The sequence below is a fragment of the Cyprinus carpio genome, chromosome B11, assembly GCF_018340385.1.
Source record: "Cyprinus carpio isolate SPL01 chromosome B11, ASM1834038v1, whole genome shotgun sequence".
NCBI classification, from domain to species: Eukaryota; Metazoa; Chordata; class Actinopteri; order Cypriniformes; family Cyprinidae; genus Cyprinus; species Cyprinus carpio.
The window spans coordinates 14,629,460-14,649,840 of NC_056607.1; the positions used below are offsets into that span (position 1 = coordinate 14,629,460).

Below are 20,381 nucleotides of genomic sequence, written 5' to 3' on the forward strand. Positions count from 1 at the left end.
ATTCCTAACTTGAATCGTTCTGTATTAAAGCACACATTATGTTTAAGTAAATCATTTTGAATGCATGTTTCCAAGTACTTCAAAATTTTTGTGCATCTCAAAAGCCATTTAGGAATAAATCTGTGTATTATAGTTTTATATGAATCATAAGAAATAGCCTTCAACACTCTCCAAACTGAATTCAACATACTGATTGATTTGAGTCAGCGAGGTCATTGCATAACTGGCTTTATGAAAGGTTTGTTGGTTCTCAGAATTCTTGCAATAGTCTTTCTTACTCTGACATATTTTTATTCATACATTTCGGTTAATAGTGATCAAACTAAAGCATTCTGTGAATAACTGGTAGGTTAGTCTCTATTCATCTTCTTAGTACTCACTGAAAGCTTTTATGAGCTTTGATAAACTGGAGTTTCTTAGTATCTTTATATTTGTGGATGTCAAAATCAAGGTCAGAACATCCTTTATGCACTGGCATCCATACATGAGGTCTGAATTAGGAGCCAAGACTTCACACAAATGCTTTGCAAATATAAAAAATATAATATACATTACTATTCAAAATGTCAGTAAGCTTTTTTTTCACTACTTAATTCAGCAAGGACACATTAATATCAAAAGTGACATAAAGTATTTAAGGTGTTACAAAATATTTATATTTCAAATAAATACTGTTCTTTTGAACTATTTTGTTTTCACCATTGTTAATGTGTAATATTTTTCGAGCACCAAAATCAGCACATTAGAATGATTTCTGAAGGGTCATGTGACTCTGAAGACTGGAGTAATGATGTTGAAAATTCAGCTTTGCCATCATGGGAATAAATTACATTTAAAATATATTACAATAAAAAACTGTTACATTAAATTGTAATATTTCAAAATATTGTTGTTCTTTGAAAAATATTTTAAAAATCTAACCAACCCCAAACATATATGATAAGGCTGAAAGTTTCAAGATTCGTGTTTCTGTGAATAAAATACACAGCGCATAAGTTGTGAATGACTGGATAAAAATGTCTTATGCATGTGACCTACAGACAGGTGGTGAGAAAGTGACAGTGTGCCCTTTTTTGTCTCTGTCTGTCTGGCTGGCTCTAGGCTATAAATAGAGCAGCTTTGAGGGTTAAATCCTCATTGTCAACACTAATGGTGGTGTCATTGCCCAAAGATGGACTGGAAGGAAAGAACCCCGCTGAACTGCTCATTACTGTTATTTCAGTAATATTTGAACCCAGGTATTGACCTAAATCCGAGCAAGTACTGTGATGGAATCAGAGAGCAGAGAGAATTGACGAGCACAATGTTTTCACACATGATTAATTTGTGTAGTGCAGCTAAACACTGACATCTGCAGGCCACGATATGAACTGCAGCCAAACGGACTCGTGTCGTCATCAATGTGAGACGAAAGTGGGTGAAAGGTGTTTTAGTCAGTTGCAGGGTGATTGGGGTGAGTATCTACGTTGAAGATGAACCTGAACAAACTTATTGTTTTGTCAAGATCGGTCAAACTTGGGAGAAATGTGTTTGCTGCACGAGGAGCTTGTCTGCATCACTTTCAGTCGCGACGCTTCATTAGATCCAGTGCGAGCAGTTTGGCATATGCCAAAGATCTGTTCCTGGGCAAAGTAAACAAGGTAATGTCAACTGCAGAATAAATTGTTTCTGTATTGTGTGTACACTACATAACTGACATAGCTTTTAAAATATGACACCACTTGAGAAAGGTCAGAGCTCTTATAATCAATAATAGCGACGATAATGTTCATAATATTTATAGTTATTACAGTGGATGGTTTTCTTTTTGGTTAATTACTCTGGATAAAACTGCATTGTTACAGTACACTAAAATTTTATATATATATATCTTTTAGGCTGAAGTCTTTCCCTACCCAGAAATCAGTAAAGAAGAATTAGAGGAAATAAACCAACTTGTTCAGCCTGTGGAAAAGTTTTTCAATGAAGATGGTGGGTACAAAACATGCGTGTATTAATTTGTGTTACAAAGCATGTATTAATGAGTTTTTGTTTAATTATTGTGAGGTCTCTCTTCATATATTATGTCACATATTATACTGGCTCGTGTTCGTCTTGGAAAAATATACTTGTGATTGCATTTTTCACTAAAATGTATGTCAACAAGGTCATTTTAGGGCTTTAAATGTAGTTAATTCACAATTTATAATTAAAGCTGATTTTTGAAGTACTTTTGTGCTACAAGGGAATCTGTCATTTTTATATATATATTTTATATATATATATATATATATATATATATATATATATGTGTATATATATATATATATATATGTATATGTATGTATATGTGTGTATATGTGTGTGTATGTATCTGTATGTGTTATTAACTGATATCAGCTTTTGCATTTTCTTATGTTATTCATGCCAATGACTGAGAAATGTCTTTTTATTCTGTACTTGTGCAAATATGACCATAGTTGATTCCGTGAAGATTGACCATGAGGCTGTAATTCCCCCTGAGACTTTAAATGGGCTGAAGGAACTGGGGCTGTTTGGGATCCAGATACCTGAAGAATATGGTGAGACTGACCTCTGACTTCATACATTTCATACAGTTTCTAATATACCATCAGAGAATTTCATCTTCTTGTTTGCCTGTTTTTTCCAGGTGGTCTGGGCCTCTCAAACACCATGTATGCCAGGTTAGGGGAGATCACTTCCTTAGATGGGGCTATTGCAGTCACACTGGCAGCACATCAAGCCATTGGTCTGAAGGTGAGCAAATGACTGTCTGTGTTGCATCGTGCGTCCTGTAGTAAAGCAATATTTCCCCCAAAAAATGAACATTTGCTGAAAATGTACTCCCCATCAAGCCATCAAAAATGTAGATGAGTGTGTTTCTTCATCACAACAGATTTGGAGAAATTCAGCATTACATCACTTGCTCACCAATGGGTCCTCTACAGTGAATGGGTGCCATCAGAATGAGAGTCCAAACAACTGATAAAAACCACACAATAATCCAGTAATCAATACAACTCCAGTCCGTCAGTTAGCGTCTTGTGAAGTGAAAAGCTGTGTGTTTGTAAGAAACAAATGCATCATTAAGGTGTTTAAATTCAATTCATCACTTCTGGCCAAAAAAATCTATAATAGTTCAGTGAAAAAGCCCATACTCTGTTGACCTTTTATACCAAAATCCACTGACATATTTGTTTAAAACTGTTTTAGACCATTTTGCTCGTAAACAATGCTCGATCTGTGTATATTTCTCTACTGATTCAGATAAGACATGCAATATTTTGAACAGAGAACTTATAGCTGAAATAAAATATCTTAAGAAAAAATTTTGTAGTACAAGCATGCAGATTCTCACTTCACAAGACAATAATTGATAGACTGGAGTCATGTGGATTACTGTAAAATCTTTATCAGCTGTTTGGACTCTCGTTCTGACGGCACCCATTCACTGCAGAGGATCCATTGGTGAGCAAGTGATGTAATGCTGAATTTCTCCAAGTCCATTCTGAGGAAGAAGCAAACTTGTATACATCTTGGATAGCCTGCAGGTGAGTACATTTGAGCAAATTTTCATTTACTATTCCTTTAAGTTCTATGTTAATTGACAATTTCCATAACAATCTCTGCATTTTAGGGTATACTGATAGCTGGAAATGACGCTCAGAAAGCAAAATACCTCCCCAAACTAGCAACAGGAGAGCATATTGCAGCTTTCTGCCTCACTGAACCTGGAAGGTACAACATATAACCTAAAATTATAAACCATTCCATTTTCAAATCTGCTTTGGTTATTATTTTTAAATGACATGTCTTCTCTCGTGTTAGTGGCAGTGATGCTGCATCTATACAGACACGCGCTACGCTGACAGAAGATGGCAAGCACTTCTTGCTCAATGGCACAAAGGTGACTGCCTCAATCAGGTCATTGTGTTTGGCACAGTGAAGTCTTTTTATTGGATGATTTTGATTAAATGTTTATGTTTGCACTCAATTTTGGATCTCCAATGGTGGCTGGGCAGACATCATGACTGTGTTTGCCAGAAGTGAAGTTGTTGACAAAGATGGTCAAAAGAAAGATAAGATCACAGCTTTCATTGTAGAGAGGGCATTCGGTGGCATCACCAGTGGCAAGCCTGAAGACAAACTGGGTATCAGAGGCTCAAACAGTAAGTTTTAACCTTCATCTACTTTTGTGCTTGAAGTTAATGTTGAAATGTATTTGTGATTGAATTTCAATCCACCTCAAAGCTGGAGAAGAACATGGACATTTACTGTAAGCCACAGTAAAAATGAATTTTTTATTAGACTTTATAACGTTCCAAAATATTTATTTTTCAGATAAATGCTATTCTTTTGAACTTTTTGTTCATCAAAGAATCTTGAAATCACGGTTTCCACAAAAATCTTAAACAGCACAGTTTTCAACACTTTTAATGAAAAATAAATGTTTCTTGAGCACCAAATCTACCTATTAGAATGATTTCTGAAGGATCAATGGACATTAACATGACAGGAATAATAAATGACATTTTGAAATACATTAAAATAGAAAAGTTATTTCAAATTGTGAAGTTATTTGAAAAAACACAAAAAAATCTTACCAACACCAAACTTTTGAATGTTAGTATATTCTGTACATATAACCAATTGCCATTTATTTTACAGATATACAAAATAGGCATTACTTCTTAAGTAAAAGATATTATGAAAAATTGTAGGTTTATATATATATATATATATATAATGCATATATAGTGCATTTATTGTTTTTTTTGCATACACATCCACATTATTAAGTAAAAGATATCAAAGAAATGGTTGGTTATATAAATCAATTTAAAAACAATATATTTAATGTTCAAACTTAAGTTTTGTATTTGGACACTTTTTTGCATGCACGTTCATTGAATATTTGTACTTTCTTTCAATAGCCTGTGAGATCACCTTTGAAGACACCAAGGTGCCAATTGAGAATGTCATTGGTGAAGTTGGTGGTGGTTTTAAGGTGATGCAAACTCCCTTCACTGCACATTTTTAACACTATGACAACATGATGTTGCATTGACACATGACATGTACACATCATCTTTAGGTCGCCATGAACATTCTGAATAATGGGCGCTTCAGCATGGGCAGTGCAGGTGCAGGGATGATCAAGAGGCTGATTGGTGAGAACACGATTCATTAAAAATTCACCATTATTACTTACATCCTTGTAAATGGAATCTATACATCTCTTCAATTTAAATTAAATCACATGCCACATCATTCCAGAGTTGACATCAGAATATGCATGCACAAGAAAACAATTCAGCAGGAGCCTTTCTGAGTTTGGAATGATTCAGGTACGTTACATGTTATGTTTAATCATATTGAATGATTCTGTTGTTACTATTTGCTAAGTCAGCATGTGGTTTTATTTTTCTTTGGCACAGGATAAGTTTGCTACCATGACCCTGAATGCGTTTGTGATGGAGAGCATGGCTTATCTCACTGCTGGAATGATGGACCGACCTGGAGTCCCAGACTGTTCTCTGGAGGCTGCTATGGTCAAGGTAAAGTAACCTGAAATCATCATCACTTGAACTTATAAATGAAAAGCAACATGTTGGAGCATTGACCCTCAGTGGTGGTTATACAGGTCTTCAGCTCTGAGGGCAGCTGGATCTGTGTTAGTGAAGCCCTGCAGGTTTTAGGAGGGCTGGGCTTCACCAAGAACTACCCCTACGAGCGATACCTCAGGGATTGCCGCATACTCCAGATATTTGAGGTACAGAGGAACATGATTACATTTTAAATTAGAAAAACTGCCATTCAGAAGTTTAAAAAAAAGAATCTTATGCTCACCAAGACTAAAAAATTTATGGTCCTCACTGCAGAACACAAGATCCAGGGGACATGGCTGGATCCAGATCCAACTACTCCCACCTTACATATACCTAAACCTACCCGTCCCCACCCCCTGATCCCTAAAGCCACCCATCTCCACCCCTAACCCTACCAATCTCCACCCCCTAAATGTGGATCCAACCACGCCCACTGGATTTTGTGTTCTGCAGCGAGGGGCTACTGAAATATTTTCCATTTTAAATAACTATTTTCCATTTATTTAAAAAAATTAAATTTCAAATTCAGTGTCACACGATCCTTTAGAAATTTTTCTGATATGATTATTTGCTGCTCAACATTTCTTATCAAAGTTGAAAACGGTTGTGTATCTTGATATTTGTGGAAACTGATTCATTTTTACAGGATTCTTTGAATAGGAAGCTAAAAGGTACATTTATTTGGAATAGAAATATTTTGTCACAGTATTAAAGGCTCTTACTGTTATTTTTGATTGATTTTATGCATCCTTGCAGAATAAAAATAAATTTTAGTTAAAAAAAAATCTCACAGACACAAGGCTTATAGTGGCACGATTTTATATATATTGTTGATCCTGGAACAACATTCAAAGCAACCAATCAGAACTGAGGGACAAGTTAACATTGTCAGTTTTAGCCTTACAATCCTGGTTAAGTGCTTATACACCCTTGTTATTCAACTATAATTTCCCTCTGATTTTAGGGATAAATTATGGGTAGGGCAATGTTTTGGACAATAATGTTGATCCAGGAACATGTCTTACCTGGCAAAATCATACCACTATATACACACACACACACACACAAACAATTTTTTTTGTTCACATTTTTTTTTACCACCAGGGGGCATGTTGTCAAAAAGTAAGGCTCCAAAATGAACATGCAAAAAAAAAAAAATTTAATGTATTATATAATGTGCTTTTCTTTTTTTTTCTCCCTGCTTTTAGGGTACTAATGAGATTTTGAGGATGTACATCGCACTTACCGGAATGCAGTATGCTGGCAAAATACTAACAGGAAAAATAAAGTATGTGAGAAATATAAAAAACATGTCATTGATAATGAGTTTATATTTAAAAGTAACATAACTGCATGGTTTGACTTATGACATTGTCTTCTCATAGGGAGATGAAGAAGGGAAATGTGGGGGTGGTGTTTGAGATTCTAGGAAAGAAATTGAAGGACTCAGTGGTGAGGACGGTGGACTTTGGACTGACCGGCAAAGATGGCGTTGTGCACCCCAGTCTGACGGTAAAGAACCAGTGCTGCTTGTGCTCTATATAGCTGTAATCTGTCATATTATAGAGTAAAATGACACCAGTGGTCATAAACTGAATGTACGTCATGCTAATAACAGCAGCGCAGGGATGTCCAGTAAAAGTCCCGTCACCCTCACATCTGATCTCGCCTAGTTCTCCTGCCAGTCACATTTCATCAGGCGGAATCCTTCCTTCTGATCTCTCCTTTAAACCCGTGTGGTCGGGTAATTGAGCCCAGCTCGTTTTCAGAGAAGTGATGATGTCATCTTTCTCCCACAGGAGAGCGCCAAAATGTTTGAGCAGAACGCTGCACACTTCGGCTCCACTGTGGAAAGCTTACTGTACCGATATGGAAAGGTAAAACTGTTTGATTTATTATTTATTGCATTATTTAGAAACTTTTTGAAGCTGTTTTCATTTTTAATAAATGAAATGATTCAAATTTTTCAGATTATTATTATTTATTTATTTTTTCAGATTTTTTTACGTATTTATTTTTACTGGATGATAGATAATGTGTTGCCAAAGCAGATCTCATTCTTTAAACATAAAAACAGATATTTATAGTAAGGTAAGCCACATAGCCACCATTCCCATCAATCTCATTTTCCTCACCATCAGTTTTTAATCTGAGTTTGTGCACATTCCTCAGATGCTGCCAGAAAATGAAAAATTACCATTGATTTAACATACAGTAACAGGCGTGTTTTTTCTGGTAATGCACAAGGTAATTAGCGTGGGCTGTTAGCGCTGCTGGGACCTCGTCTCTGGTCCCTTCTTTCCTGTTGGGTTGAGGTAATGTTCATATGTGACACAGCTGGCCTCACTCTCTCTTTTCTGAATGGACGTCTGTGTGGCCGTGCTATTGTAATCAGACTGCAGTCCCAAGAGAGCAGCCTGGAAGTGCTTCAGATATCCACACACTGTTTTTCCTGGTGCAGCGCGCTGTTCGATCTTCATTTATTCTCGTCTGTAGGAAACATTTAAAGGAATAAATCCCGCTTCTTCAGTGGTTTTGCCTGCATGCTGTGTGAAATGCGAACTGTAGAGAGGCAGGCACAGGATGTTACTGTTAGGACTGCCTTGATTTTTTCCTACTTTGAGTGACCTAGATCAACTGAAACATCTTGAAATATAATATAGAGACAGAGGGTTTAATTCTAGATACAGAAAAATCTGTGCTTACATGATTATCAGTACAATTTTTAAAATAGTTTTAAATCATCAAAACGATAAAATAACACAAATGAAACCAACAGAATTATGTTGTGACCAAAATATTTTAAACAAATCTAAACTGATTTTGTTTTAATTGAAGTGTTCGTTTTTGTAAATAAATCAAAAAAAGTTATTTATCTGCAATGCCCAATTCCAATCATAAAAGTTTTAATCAAAAAAAGCTTTTTAAGTCCATGAGAAACATACATTCATTTGAGTGTGCCCAAACTTTTAACATACTCCAGGACTGTTCAAAGGTTTGGGGTCAGTAAGATTTTTTTTAAGAAATTAATACTTTTATTCATATTGATCAAAAGTGACAGTAAAGACATTTATAATGTTACAAAAAAATCTATTTTCAAATAAAAGCTGTTCTATTGAATTTTTTATTAATCAAAGAATCCTGAAAAAACATAACCATTTCCACATAATTATTAAGCAGCGCAACTGTTTTCAACATTGATAATAAATGTTTCTTGAGCACTAAATCAGCATAATGGAATTATTTCTGAAGCATTATTTTAGACTGAAGCTGAAAATTCTAACTTTTGAATGGTGGTGTCCATAGAATGCAAACAAAAAATTTAAACTATGAAATTTTTGCAAGAACTTTGATTCTTATATAAAGCATTTTGTCAAAAACCCCTAATATTACTCTTGCACTTCTGCATCTTACAGATTTATCTGTAACTTCATCTGTTTCAGACGATTGTCGAGGAGCAGCTTGTGCTGAAGAAAGTTGCAGATGTATTAATTAACCTCTACGCCATGACAGCCGTCCTGTCCCGCACCAGTCGCTCCATCAGCATCGGCCTGCGAAACCATGACCATGAGGTAACATACACTTAAACCTTTAACCCTAAGGTCACATAGTCAGTTTCAAAACAAGCCATTTTAAAGGAGCACATTACCTCGACCTGTAAAGTGATTCTTAGTTTTGGGACTTGCCTCAAGCCTTTTTGTTCAGTGTTCAGTCAAAGCATTTAAATGAAGCATGCAGTGTTGAACAAGTACAGATTAGAGCAGAAAAAAACAAACCGCTCATTTACTTGACCTGTTTAGAGGACTAAACTTGAAAGGATTGTGGATGTTGCAGTGTGACAAAGTTCTTCTCAGAAGTGGATTGGTCCCAGGAGGCATTTTAATTCATAGCAGCAGAGCTGTTTTGATTTTGCATGAGAGAAACAATTGACGGAAACAATTTAATGACTTGTCATGCTGTGACTGTGCTGCTTGCTTGCATATTGGCTTAATCCGACAAAGTAATAGAAGGTTTTGCATGCTTCTAAACATACATTTCATAATTCCCCATGTTATTTCTTCTCTGTCTGTTCTACTTGTGTTTAATTGTTCTTAGGTCAAAGAGTGTAAAATAATTTTGCCAACAAAAACCTCATAATCAAGGAAATTTGCTTGCAAAATTTTGAAATCGTTAATGTAAACAGCCTTGTTAAATCTCCACTGGGTTTCAGGTGCTGCTCACCAACACTTTCTGCAAGGATGCTCATTTCAAGAACAACTTCTTGTTGACTCAGCTTCAAAAAAGTAAGTAAAACGCATAGTATAATTAATACCAGCCCTTCTCGTTTTATTGCATAGCAAGACAAAGCGTTTGCACATGTTGTAGAATTTCCTCCACAACCTTACAAACCATAAGTCAGTCGCTAACACTTGAATGCGCTCTTCATACTGTTCCAATTACCATCCGCCTAATAACTCCATTCAATGCAATGCATTAGATCAGAGCATTCACTGAACGGATTGGGGTTTGTGTTTTCTCCAGATTCCCCGGAGAACAACGATGCCAACATAAAGAAGATCGCCCAGGAGGTCTTAGCTAAGAGGGCGTATGTCTGCTCACATCCTCTGGACAGAACCTTCTGATGAGATGGCTCTCGTTTTCAGAAAGGTTTCCCACAACCTTGTGTCTCAGTTTAACCCAGCAAAAGTGAGAGGAACTACTGCGATTATTCAATTAAATATACTTATGTTTCTCACAATATGCAGCCTCACTCTCCAATGTTTTAGTTCTTTTTATATCAGTTTTCTAGTGCCACCTAAGTGCTTCTTAATATTGGTTGAATGACATAAAATCCAAGTGATTATGTAGCAATACCTTTAATGCACATGTAAGGTGATGTCTTTGTTGGTTCTCATCTCTGTAATGTTTCTGCTGTGTTTGAAGTGGGCAGTTCTCATAGCTGTCTTTGGGGCTTCAGCAGGTTTCTGACAGGAGTGTTTGCTTTTCTCTTCATCTGTGAGCGGTAAAACACTTCGCTTGTGGAGAAAGGAATGTGGCCTCCAGTAATCTCTGTTAAAAAATCGAATTGTTACTGACAGAGCAGTTTAAAATTAGAATTTAAAAAAAAAAAATTTTCTTTCTAATTTCGGCACCCCAGAAGTGCTTCCACAACGTATTAGTGTTTGTTTTGAGAATTTATATTAGTAGTGTGAATGGTTCAGACTTATTTACAAGTTGTGGTGCAGTACTTTAGCGTGTTATTAATTATTAAAACAGTTCAAACTGAAGAACAAGGATTATGTCTAACCTGAAGTGGAATTTGCTGTACTGGGACGAGTATCTTGGAATTGTGTTTTTGTCCCAGTTCAGGCTGTGGTTCTGAAAGGGTCCAGGAGCAAATGGAATATTGGCCTCCCTCTCTGCTGAGCCAGTCTTTTCAGAAGGCTGGACCACAGAAATAACGGGAATGGGCTGAGGAGGGAAAAAAACAGGGATTAGATCTAGAATAGCAAGCCTAAACGTTTTAAAGAAAAGTATGTTTGTTGGAAATCTGTCTGATAGGAAATATAATGGTCTGTCCATGAGATTTCTAAAAATGATCATCTAACAATAAATCTGCTAAAATTTTCAAAATTATATTTGACTGTCCTGCATATTTTTATATTCTGCAGTAATGTCGTTTTAGGAAAATATTAAGCTTTTTATTACTTTTAAAGCCATTCCTGGCCTCTTCAGAGAATATTTCATGGGCTTGTCCTTCAGTATGTCTTGTAGTTTATCCAGACCAGCTCTCCTCATGTGACATCTGAACTCGGGAACTCTTCCACTTCCTATAGAGCTCTCATCGAGCAACATCTTCCTCTGCCACCTGTTGTACTGAGCATGTATCTCATGTAGAGCCTCTCCTAAACAAAATACAAGGTAAAAGTACAAAATATCCACCTATGGTTATGTATGGTTACAAAGAAAAAGAAGAGAAAAGCAGCAGAATGAAATGCAAAAACACCCCTAACTGACTTATCCCTTAGTGGAAGCTTTAAGATAATATACAGGTAAAATTATACAAACGTTACCACATAAATCACCATTGTAACCATATAATGATAATGTATGATTTGTTCATCTTAAGTCAAATCAAGTCGCCTTTATTTGTATAGCGCTTTTAACGATACAGATTGTGTCAAAGCATAAATAGGAAAATAGCGTGTCAATAATACAAAATGACAATAGTAAACACTCAGTTTTCAGTTAAAGGCAGTTCATCATGAACATCATGACTTAAAGGGGTCATGAACTGATATATCAAAATTCTGTTGATCTTTTGATCACTTTTAAACACCTGCTTCCACATTACTGCCTGTTTAGCACCGCCCACCAGTTTGGGTACGTGCAAGGCACGATTCAATGCAGGATTTTCAGAAAGACTGAAACTTCAAGACGATGCTGTGCTGACTGTATTGGAGGTAATCTCACACTACACAAGTGTGAGTAACTGTTTTCGTTATGTGATCACTATAGCTTTACCAGTTATTACAGATCGTTTGATCTGTACTGAGTATTTATGCATATTTAACCTAAATTACAGCAGCGTTCATCTGTGAAGGATGATCATAGCAGCACCAATCATAGCAGTGGGCATTTACTTCTGTGTCTACAATCCACCACGCCTATTTAAACAGAGTGTTTCGATGAGGGTGTCAAAACAGGACAGAAATAGCTTTTATTTCTAAATAATGATGTTTTTTGATGTAAAAATCTTGATAACATTACAAGTGGACCTTAGAGAACAGTACAAAATAAAAAAAACATAGGCAGTTCATGACCCCTTTAAGAAAATATTACCAGCCAAATGGATGCTCAGGGGGAGTTCTGCTCCAAACTCTAATGGGGGCTTGGAGTAAAGTTCAAAATCCTGATGTCTGTGGATCCATGGCAGCCTGAATCTGGAAAGCGTTGGCTTCAATTTGTTCCCATGTAGAATGTTTTCTCTCCAAGGCTGTGAAAAAAAAAAAAAAAAAAAAAAAAGGCTGGTTACAATAAATTAATGCTTTTGGAAAAACATATTTATACATGTTCAGTTGCTCAAATAGGACAAACTGTTAATGATAACATCAATCTGTCATCTTTAAGGTGCACATTTTTGGGTGCTATGCTCATGTTCAGCAGGGAACAATACGTTACAGGGTCTGAAAGGCTGATAAATCAATTTCAGGCAAGCACATGCTTCTAGATAACGTTGTGTCCCATGAGTCAATCAGCATTAGCCCTGTCACCAAACTTGCAACTAAATACTGTTTTAAGCTCTGGGGATCTGTAAAGAAGTGGGCAAGGTAGGTAAACATCGGTAAAACTCTATCTTCTTGCTTAAGCTCTTAGGAATGTCCATAAAGTTGACATTGCACTGAGAGAGAAACATGACACAGATGGGGGTAACGGCGGTATAGCATGACCTCAACAGCACCTTTCTCAGCTCCTCTATCCGAGCATCGTCTGGCCGCTTCGGGTGCTGGTTAGATTCAATACTGCTCTTAAAACCTGGGTAAAAGAAGCTAATGCAAGTGGAGTCCTAGAAAGACAATAAATAGTCACATTTTACTTTAAGTTTGACATGGTAATATAATCTTAAAAAGACCCAGGAGCATGCCTAAGCACATCACAGTCATCTTTCTTCAGTTTTCAAGCTTCGAATGTAAATAAAATTATGCCAACCTTTGAAAATTCTCTGTAGAGTAGAGTAGGGGAATTCGTTGTTTGAACATTATGGTAATTGATGGTCTGACCATCAATAATATTATCCAAAAACACATTAGGCTTTGACTTTTGTAAATCGCTACTCGCCCTGTGGATGTCTTCAATATTTGCCTGAAATAAAAAATGCATTCATTTAATTGTTAACTCTAATTTCCCCACTTTGTTAAACATATGAGTGGTTTATTACCTGGATAAAGTCCTTCACATTATTACCCTCATTCCATTTCCATTGGAAGTATTCGCTGTTGAAGTTGTCTAGAGGTGTGCGAGTTCTCTTTCTGATGTTATGACAATCAGGTATATCCTGAGTTTGCTGGGTCTCTGTTGCCAACCATAGCTCTCCTCTCCCGAGATCTGATCCAAACTCCTTGCTTAAGCTTAGAATCATATCGGCTGATGGGAACAGGTCGTGGTGCACTACTTCTTGAAGCTTCTTGGCTTTGCAGATGTGGCTTATACTAAAAAGTTAATAGGAAACATTAAAATTTTCTTTTACGGGTTTGGAACGACATGGGGGTAAGTGATTAGTGACCAAATTTTCATTTTGGGGTGGAGTATCCCTTTAATACTATCTTAATCCAATCAATGTGCTGTCTTGAGAAAACCAAGAAAAAAGGACCATGCTAGAAATTATAAGGCAAAAAGGAGCTGCTCCTTGAGTGTAATTGCAATTTTACCATTTCAAGGCTTCAAGACAGGCATGAGGAACTGTATTTCTGATAAACACCAGAGGCTCCATCAAAATGGTCTCAAGTGGTTTTACAAGGCAAACGGGACTCAGACCCACGTCAAGCATGTCATACAGTCGCTCTGAGAAACTCAAGTCTGAGTTATACAGCGCAGTCACCTGTTCCTCCTCATCACCATCCAACCTGGAAAGGATCAGATTAGTCGGTATGATCTTCAGGAATTTTTGCTTTGCTGCATATTGGTAAATGTTGTGCACATGTGGGAGTGTTTTAAATGATGACTTTCTTACTTTATAGGCACTGTAGTCCACAGTCTTTTGACTGCTTGATCCTTGAATCCTTCCAGAACAAAAAGGTGTAGAGCCTTATCCATCATATGAAATCCAGTGAGAACATTCAGCCTTTTGTTCTCTCTGTCTTTGGTTCTTATTTTATGACCAGACAGGAGCCTTTGAATTGTTTCCTCTGGATAATGCTTTAGTTGAAAGGCATCTGCATTGATCTGCAGAATTTCTGATGTCAGTTTGGCTAAGACAGGTGTATTGTTATACTTGAAGACATAAATGACACGACCAAAAGGGCAATCTCTATCACTGTCGCCGACTTCATGATGAAGGGTATGTGCTATCTCCACCTGGACTTTCAGCTGGGTGTCAGCTTCAAGATAATGACCCACTGGCATTGCAATATCTGAGGGAACCTCAGAAGAACTCCTTATGGGCAATTTAAGCTTTAAATATCTGCATCCTTGAAGAAGATCTGAGAGATCTAGTTTTGCTATGCCATAAGGATCATGAAGTTCAGTATCTGCTTTTAATGCATTACGCGTGACCCATAAATCATCTTTGGCATCATTGGGGTCAGTCCCAAATATAGCTGGTGTACTGGAGGGTCTTTCCTTTTTTCTATCCCGATCATGGACTTCGATCTTCATGGGTGGACCGTTAAGAAACTCACACAGCTTTCCAGGGCTCAACAGACCAGTAAAAATCACATTCACATCCTTGAAGAAGATATTAGCATTGTGATCATGGCCTTTGGTTCTGTAAACAGGCATGTTGTGGAACGTGTACTGACAGTAGACAGAATGACATTTTGCCTATTGAAAGATGAATGTGTTTAATAATGTGTTTAATATGTTCTTGTTGAGTAATCAAATTAATCATTTCTGAAATAGCATACCTTAAGTACATGGAAAGGAACGGGAGATGATGGCAGAGAAGAAGCTGATAAAACTGTGATGACTAGTGGATTGAGTTCAGCTTTTAGCTGCTCGGATAGAAGTGGCTGATCAAGAGTGATGTTCCAGAATCCCTCTTGTACTCCTCCGGAACAGAATCCCATGCAGTCAGAGAGCATCGTACTCCCTAACATAAAGACAGAACATTCTGATGTTTGAAAAATATATATCATACACTACCTTTCAAAAGTTTGGGACTGGTAAGATGTTTCTTAAAGTCTCATATGCTCACGAAGGCTGCATTTATTTGACTAAAGATACAGCAAAACAGTAATATTGGAAACTTTTTTATCAATATGTATATGATAGATATATCCTTTGAATTCTTTCTCTTTATCTTATTTTTAATATATTTTTGTTATGAATGGTACACGTCCTCATTTATATTTGCACTTGCCTTTCTCTGCACATATGTAATATTTTGCAATGATTACATCTGTAATCCATACAATCGGTTAAAAATTTTTATAATCTATTTTTTTATATTTTGTATGCGAGTGTGTGCATGTACTTTTTAGAATAAGACTAGAATTTAATTTTACAGTTGGGCAGTGATAATAAAGGTATTCATTCATTATTGCAATTTAAAAGAATTATTTTTAATTCCGTGTATTTTCATATGTGATTTATTCCTGTGATGGCAAAGCTGAATTTTTCCTCCTCCAGTGTCACATTATGAGAAAGAAAGCAATATTTATTTGAAATAGAAATCTTTTGTAACATTATAAATGTATTTACTTTATTTTGATCAATTTAATGCATCTCATCTGAATGAAATTAAGCAAAACCCTTCGAACGGTAGTATATATGTCACAATCTAACTATGGGAGTGTCTGTCACTTCCATACCATTCCACATAGCCATCATAATAATGAAGAGCATATGAGATTTCTGTCCTTAATGGATCATAATTTGGAAAATAATAACAAGATTGGGTAATAGCCTCCATCCTCCGTCCAACCCTGCAATGAATGAAGCTACATGTGATTTCTCTGGCTCGGCTTTATGGGAACGAGGCTAAAATATTTCCCAAGCGAAGGCTTTCATCAGGAGCTCCCGCTGGGGGTCTGGATGAGGAACATCAAAAGCTAAAGAAGCAGTCGGTTGGCTTTGGTTGGTGCCATTCCACAGCCAATTAGAAGCTAAGTAGCAGGGACCCTGCAGGGAAGCCCCTTACTCAAATCCACCCCACAGAGCTCAGGAATAAGGGAAACAGCCCCTAAATGGCAAGCTGCCTCACTAAAGTCATGTTCATGATGTATTATATAAACACAACATTCACTTACAGGAAACCTCTGTATAAGAGCCATAAGAGTGAGTGAATACAACAGCTGTTGGCTGCTAATAGGGGTTTTAGGAGCATAAAATTCAGAAAATACTTTCATGCTCCAAAAGCTACCACAAGGTTGCTAGGAAGAAATTACCTGCAAGGAGAGGAGCGACGCTGAGTTCCAGTGAAGCGGTCTCCTTTTCCTGTTTGTCCTCCGTGAGTTCTGGAGTATCCTGGGTGGGTTTCTGCAACAGTGTCTTCTTAGTGGGTGATGTTTGGCTCTTTTCTATTGTTAAACCACTCTTACTAGGAGCTAAATTGAAAAAGACAAATAAGGTGCCCACTGACTTGCTACTCCAAGAGTCATAATGATAAAATTGTGATGAGACTATTTCATCAGTGTATATAGATGTATCAAGTCAGTATTAATTCATCAATCCTTAAATAGCAGATTTACACTATCATTCAAAAGATTTTTTGTTTTTAAGAAATGAATTCAGCAAGCATGCATACATTTGATCTTAACTGACATTAAAGGCATTTGAAAAGTTACAAAAATATTAATATTTCAAATAAATTCTGTTCTTTCAAAGAAAGAACTGTTTTCAATATTGATAATAAGAAATTACCAATGGTGGCTGAAAATTTAGATTTCCATCACATTAATTATATTAAAATCAGTTCATTTAAATTGTAATTATATTTCACACTATTACTGTTTAACTGATTAAATAAATGCAGCCTTGGTGAGCATAAATGACTTATTTCAAAAATGTATCTGAAGTGTACTAACAAATGGTTAAAGTGTTTCAGCTGTAGAGGACTTGGATTCAGCTGTTGGTTTTTAAACATTATGTATTTTTTTCATCATAAGGATACTTTGGTATTATTAGTATGACCACATACACAATCAAACCTATCCATGTTGTTGTAAAACATAATAATCACCATCATAAATCTTTTATTAGCATACAGTATAAACATCAGCATCATGTTGTACCTGTGGCACAGCGAAGCTCCAAATGCTTCCTATAGTCTGATGATACCAGATCTTTGTGGTTTTTCATAGATTTACTTGTTTTTACGTTCTCCTTCTCATAGACCTCTCTCATCTCACAGACCATCTTCCTGATGCCACCTTTAAAAACATTTAGTGAGAACTTTGTATCTTGTAATTTTTTATTCAAGAATGATGACTAGAAATGCTGCATGTTTGCATTGTATTTTGTGCTACTTGCGTAGAATATTCTCCATTCTCACAGCACTGCAAAAGAAGTAAGGATGTAAGTTCCAGATCTCACCGTCTCCCAGTCGTAGTGGACTTAGATTCACACTCATTTTTCTGCCTACTGTGATATAAATGACTGTCTTTAAATCAGCAACAACACACTATGATTAGTCCTTTCCTTAAGTAATCGGGTAAGTTAAATATTCTTTCATTTTTCCTCTATCCTAGACACATTTCACTTTAGTCATTAAACTCTGTGGTGTCTAAACTCTTGATCTTGCTGTAAGTTACCAACATTACAATGAAGGAAATCCTAACAGGGAGCACAATCTATAAAACAGGGGTAGATCATACCCATTTGTTCTGGATCCTCTCCAGTCCTCTCCTGTGGCAGTCTGAAGGCTTTGGGTCTGTCATTCCTGGCTTTGAAAGACACCTTGTCTTTGCTGTCCCATACTCTCACAGTGATCTTATGGGAGGCCAATTTTATCAGGAGCTCTTTGGTGACATTGAGTTTTAAAGTCTGAGACCAGCTCACCCACACCTTGTTTCCTTCACGCCAAGGCTTCAGCACTGTCAGAACACATAGCACATGATTTCATTATTATATGGAGATTTATTTTGTTTCAAAAGACAACAATAGAATTACACTATTGTTAAAAGTTTGGGGTATGATTTTGTTTATTTAAAAAAAAAAATGTATTCAGCAAGAACAGATTAAATTGACTAACCCATAAAGTGACAGTAAAGACATTTGTATTGTTGCAAGCAATTTGTATTCAAATAAATTCTTTTGAACTTTCTATTCACCAAAGAATCCTGGAAAAAAAAATCAGTTTCCACAAAAATATTTTCAATAGATAACTATTTTCAACACTGATGAAAATAAGAAATGTTTCTTGAGCAGCAAATCAGCATATTAGAATAATTTCTGAAGGATCATGTGACTCTGAAGAATGGAGTAATGACGCTGAAAATTCTGCTTTGCCATCACATGAATAAATTAAATTTTTTAAATAAATTAAAATTAAAAGTAATAATATTTAATATAACATTATTAATTTTACTGTATTTTTGATCAAATAGTTTGATTTAAAAATGCAGCCTTGGTCAGCCTAGTGTATATACAATTAATTTACTGTCACTGAAAAACAATAAAAAATACACATGCAAGTGGTAGACAAAAGGTGTTCGGCCCTAAACAGCAAGGTGCACAATAGAAGTCCAAAGAGGCCATTAACTGAAACTCTAAACCAGCTTTCTTTGGGTCAGTGGAGCAAATCCTTGTGCATAATTTATTAACACATACTAACAACACCAAGAACTGTTTGTTTATCAGGTCAAAGTAGTAGTATTATTCTACATATAAATAATTGATCATTTACAAGCTCTTGCTTATAGAATTAACCCCTAATTAATTCCAATAGTTTACCTTAGTCTCATTCGCCATGTAGAGTTTAGCCGCCACGCCGAACATCACTAGATCCACTCTGGTTGGTTCAGGGTCATCCGGCAGCATGTTGTACTCAATGCAATAATAGCCCTCGGCTCTGGGGGCCTCCACTACCTCACTGGATACGTCTTTCTTTGTCTCTTTTTTTCTTTTCTCAGAATAGGACAGATGCTCCTCATGCTCTGCTTGATTTAAGAAAATAAAGAATAATGTTTAAAATATGTATAAGACAGTTTTGCCAAACAATGCAAGTTTATTTCTTTTGCTGGTGTCAAGAAAAAATATTTAAAATGCAACATCAGATTGCATATACAGATATGAAACACTGCATTGAAACAATACCACCACCATACCTTTCAAGATAGCTAATGCAATGCTGACTGTACAGGTCACAAAGTAGCTGGAGTCTGTTGTAGATGTTGTTATGGTTTGTTCATCCTCAGGACTGGATTCAGGCATCTCCATATATGGATCTTTACTTTTGTCAGCATTTGATTCACGGTCTGTGAGTTGTGTGGAGTTTGAAGACAATTTTTTGAGAATCTTCTTGTCTTCATCAAATCTCTCTGTGTCAGGTGATGCTAAGTCACTGCATTCCATTATCAACTAGAAATGCTGGATAAGGAGATATAGGACTATCACAAAAAAGTACTATGATGATACTGTATATGTGATAGTTTCAGATAGCACAATACAAAAAGAACAACATCCAAAAACAATTATTTTTTTAAATGTATTTATTTAAACTGTTGAAAGCATTATTATTTTATAAAGTTCATCAGAAAACTTACCATAAATGAAAGCAGTTTTCCAGCCTTTCTCCTCAGCGCTACTTTTATGTTTTAATTGATCGCATGAGCATTGGAGAACTTTGTAACGTTGGCTTTTGTTATATGGAATGCTTTGCGTCGCCTTGACAACCAGAGTCGCGCGAACATAATGAAGCGCGCGCGCTGGTGAATAGGAAATGACAAGCGGCACATGAAACTGTAACTACAGTCAACAGCAGTTACACAGTGAACGATCGACATTCGACTCCGCCGGCACTTCAAAGCGTTTACTTACTGCACGGCTGAAAGGAAAAGATTATTTCTGCAACGTATAAAACAATTCCCATGCTGCCAAAAAAAAAAAAAAAAAAAAAAAAAAAAAAAACCTTTA

The 20,381-nt window shown here is 36.3% G+C and overlaps 2 protein-coding genes across 3 annotated transcripts; one reads left to right on the plus strand and one right to left on the minus strand.

The window, feature by feature from the left end:
* The first annotated feature begins 1,389 nt into the window (after window positions 1-1,389).
* Window positions 1,390-11,225, plus strand: LOC109098725 (complex I assembly factor ACAD9, mitochondrial-like). The gene is made up of 18 exons (XM_042734066.1): window positions 1,390-1,640; window positions 1,878-1,971; window positions 2,460-2,561; window positions 2,651-2,757; window positions 3,638-3,738; window positions 3,829-3,907; window positions 3,995-4,169; window positions 4,935-5,008; window positions 5,096-5,171; window positions 5,278-5,348; window positions 5,439-5,558; window positions 5,645-5,773; window positions 6,818-6,897; window positions 6,995-7,121; window positions 7,409-7,486; window positions 9,053-9,181; window positions 9,820-9,892; window positions 10,131-11,225. The coding sequence occupies exons 1-18, from the start codon at window positions 1,473-1,475 to the stop codon at window positions 10,229-10,231; spliced, it is 1,884 nt and encodes a 627-aa protein (XP_042590000.1). The 5' UTR covers window positions 1,390-1,472; the 3' UTR covers window positions 10,232-11,225.
* cfap92 (cilia and flagella associated protein 92 (putative)) lies at window positions 10,466-20,323 on the minus strand. Of its 2 annotated transcripts, none has more exons than XM_042734065.1 (16): window positions 20,012-20,323; window positions 19,574-19,835; window positions 19,200-19,402; window positions 18,122-18,341; window positions 17,540-17,677; window positions 16,694-16,852; window positions 15,212-15,396; window positions 14,320-15,128; window positions 14,018-14,212; window positions 13,528-13,798; window positions 13,299-13,451; window positions 13,051-13,155; window positions 12,432-12,585; window positions 11,298-11,494; window positions 10,897-11,060; window positions 10,466-10,658 (listed from the first exon to the last, which is right to left on the minus strand). In XM_042734065.1, exons 2-16 carry the CDS (start codon window positions 19,818-19,820, stop codon window positions 10,466-10,468), a joined length of 3,393 nt encoding a protein of 1,130 aa, XP_042589999.1. In that variant the 5' UTR covers window positions 19,821-19,835; window positions 20,012-20,323. The 2 variants fall into 2 exon arrangements, with proteins under 2 accessions (XP_042589999.1, XP_018967905.2); XM_019112360.2 differs by having other exon boundaries at window positions 19,200-19,405.
* Window positions 20,324-20,381: the final 58 nt, after the last annotated feature.

What these genes read in the sequence shown, in the direction of transcription:
- LOC109098725 (XM_042734066.1), top strand. Translation starts at nt 1,473, where the DNA reads ATGAACCTGAACAAACTTATTGTTTTGTCAAGATCGGTCAAACTTGGG. An exon ending in CCAGATACCTGAAGAATATG is followed by an intron (nt 2,562 to 2,650) that starts GTGAGACTGACC and finishes TGTTTTTTCCAG; the next exon opens with GTGGTCTGGGCCTCTCAAAC. An exon ending in TTGTGCACCCCAGTCTGACG is followed by an intron (nt 7,122 to 7,408) that starts GTAAAGAACCAG and finishes TTTCTCCCACAG; the next exon opens with GAGAGCGCCAAAATGTTTGA.
- cfap92 (XM_019112360.2), bottom strand. Translation starts at nt 19,820, where the DNA reads ATGGAATGCAGTGACTTAGCATCACCTGACACAGAGAGATTTGATGAA. An exon ending in ACATGGCGAATGAGACTAAG is followed by an intron (nt 18,342 to 19,199) that starts GTAAACTATTGG and finishes TGTGTTCTGACA; the next exon opens with GTGCTGAAGCCTTGGCGTGA. An exon ending in CCTGAGCATCCATTTGGCTG is followed by an intron (nt 11,495 to 12,431) that starts GTAATATTTTCT and finishes TATTTTGTTTAG; the next exon opens with GAGAGGCTCTACATGAGATA.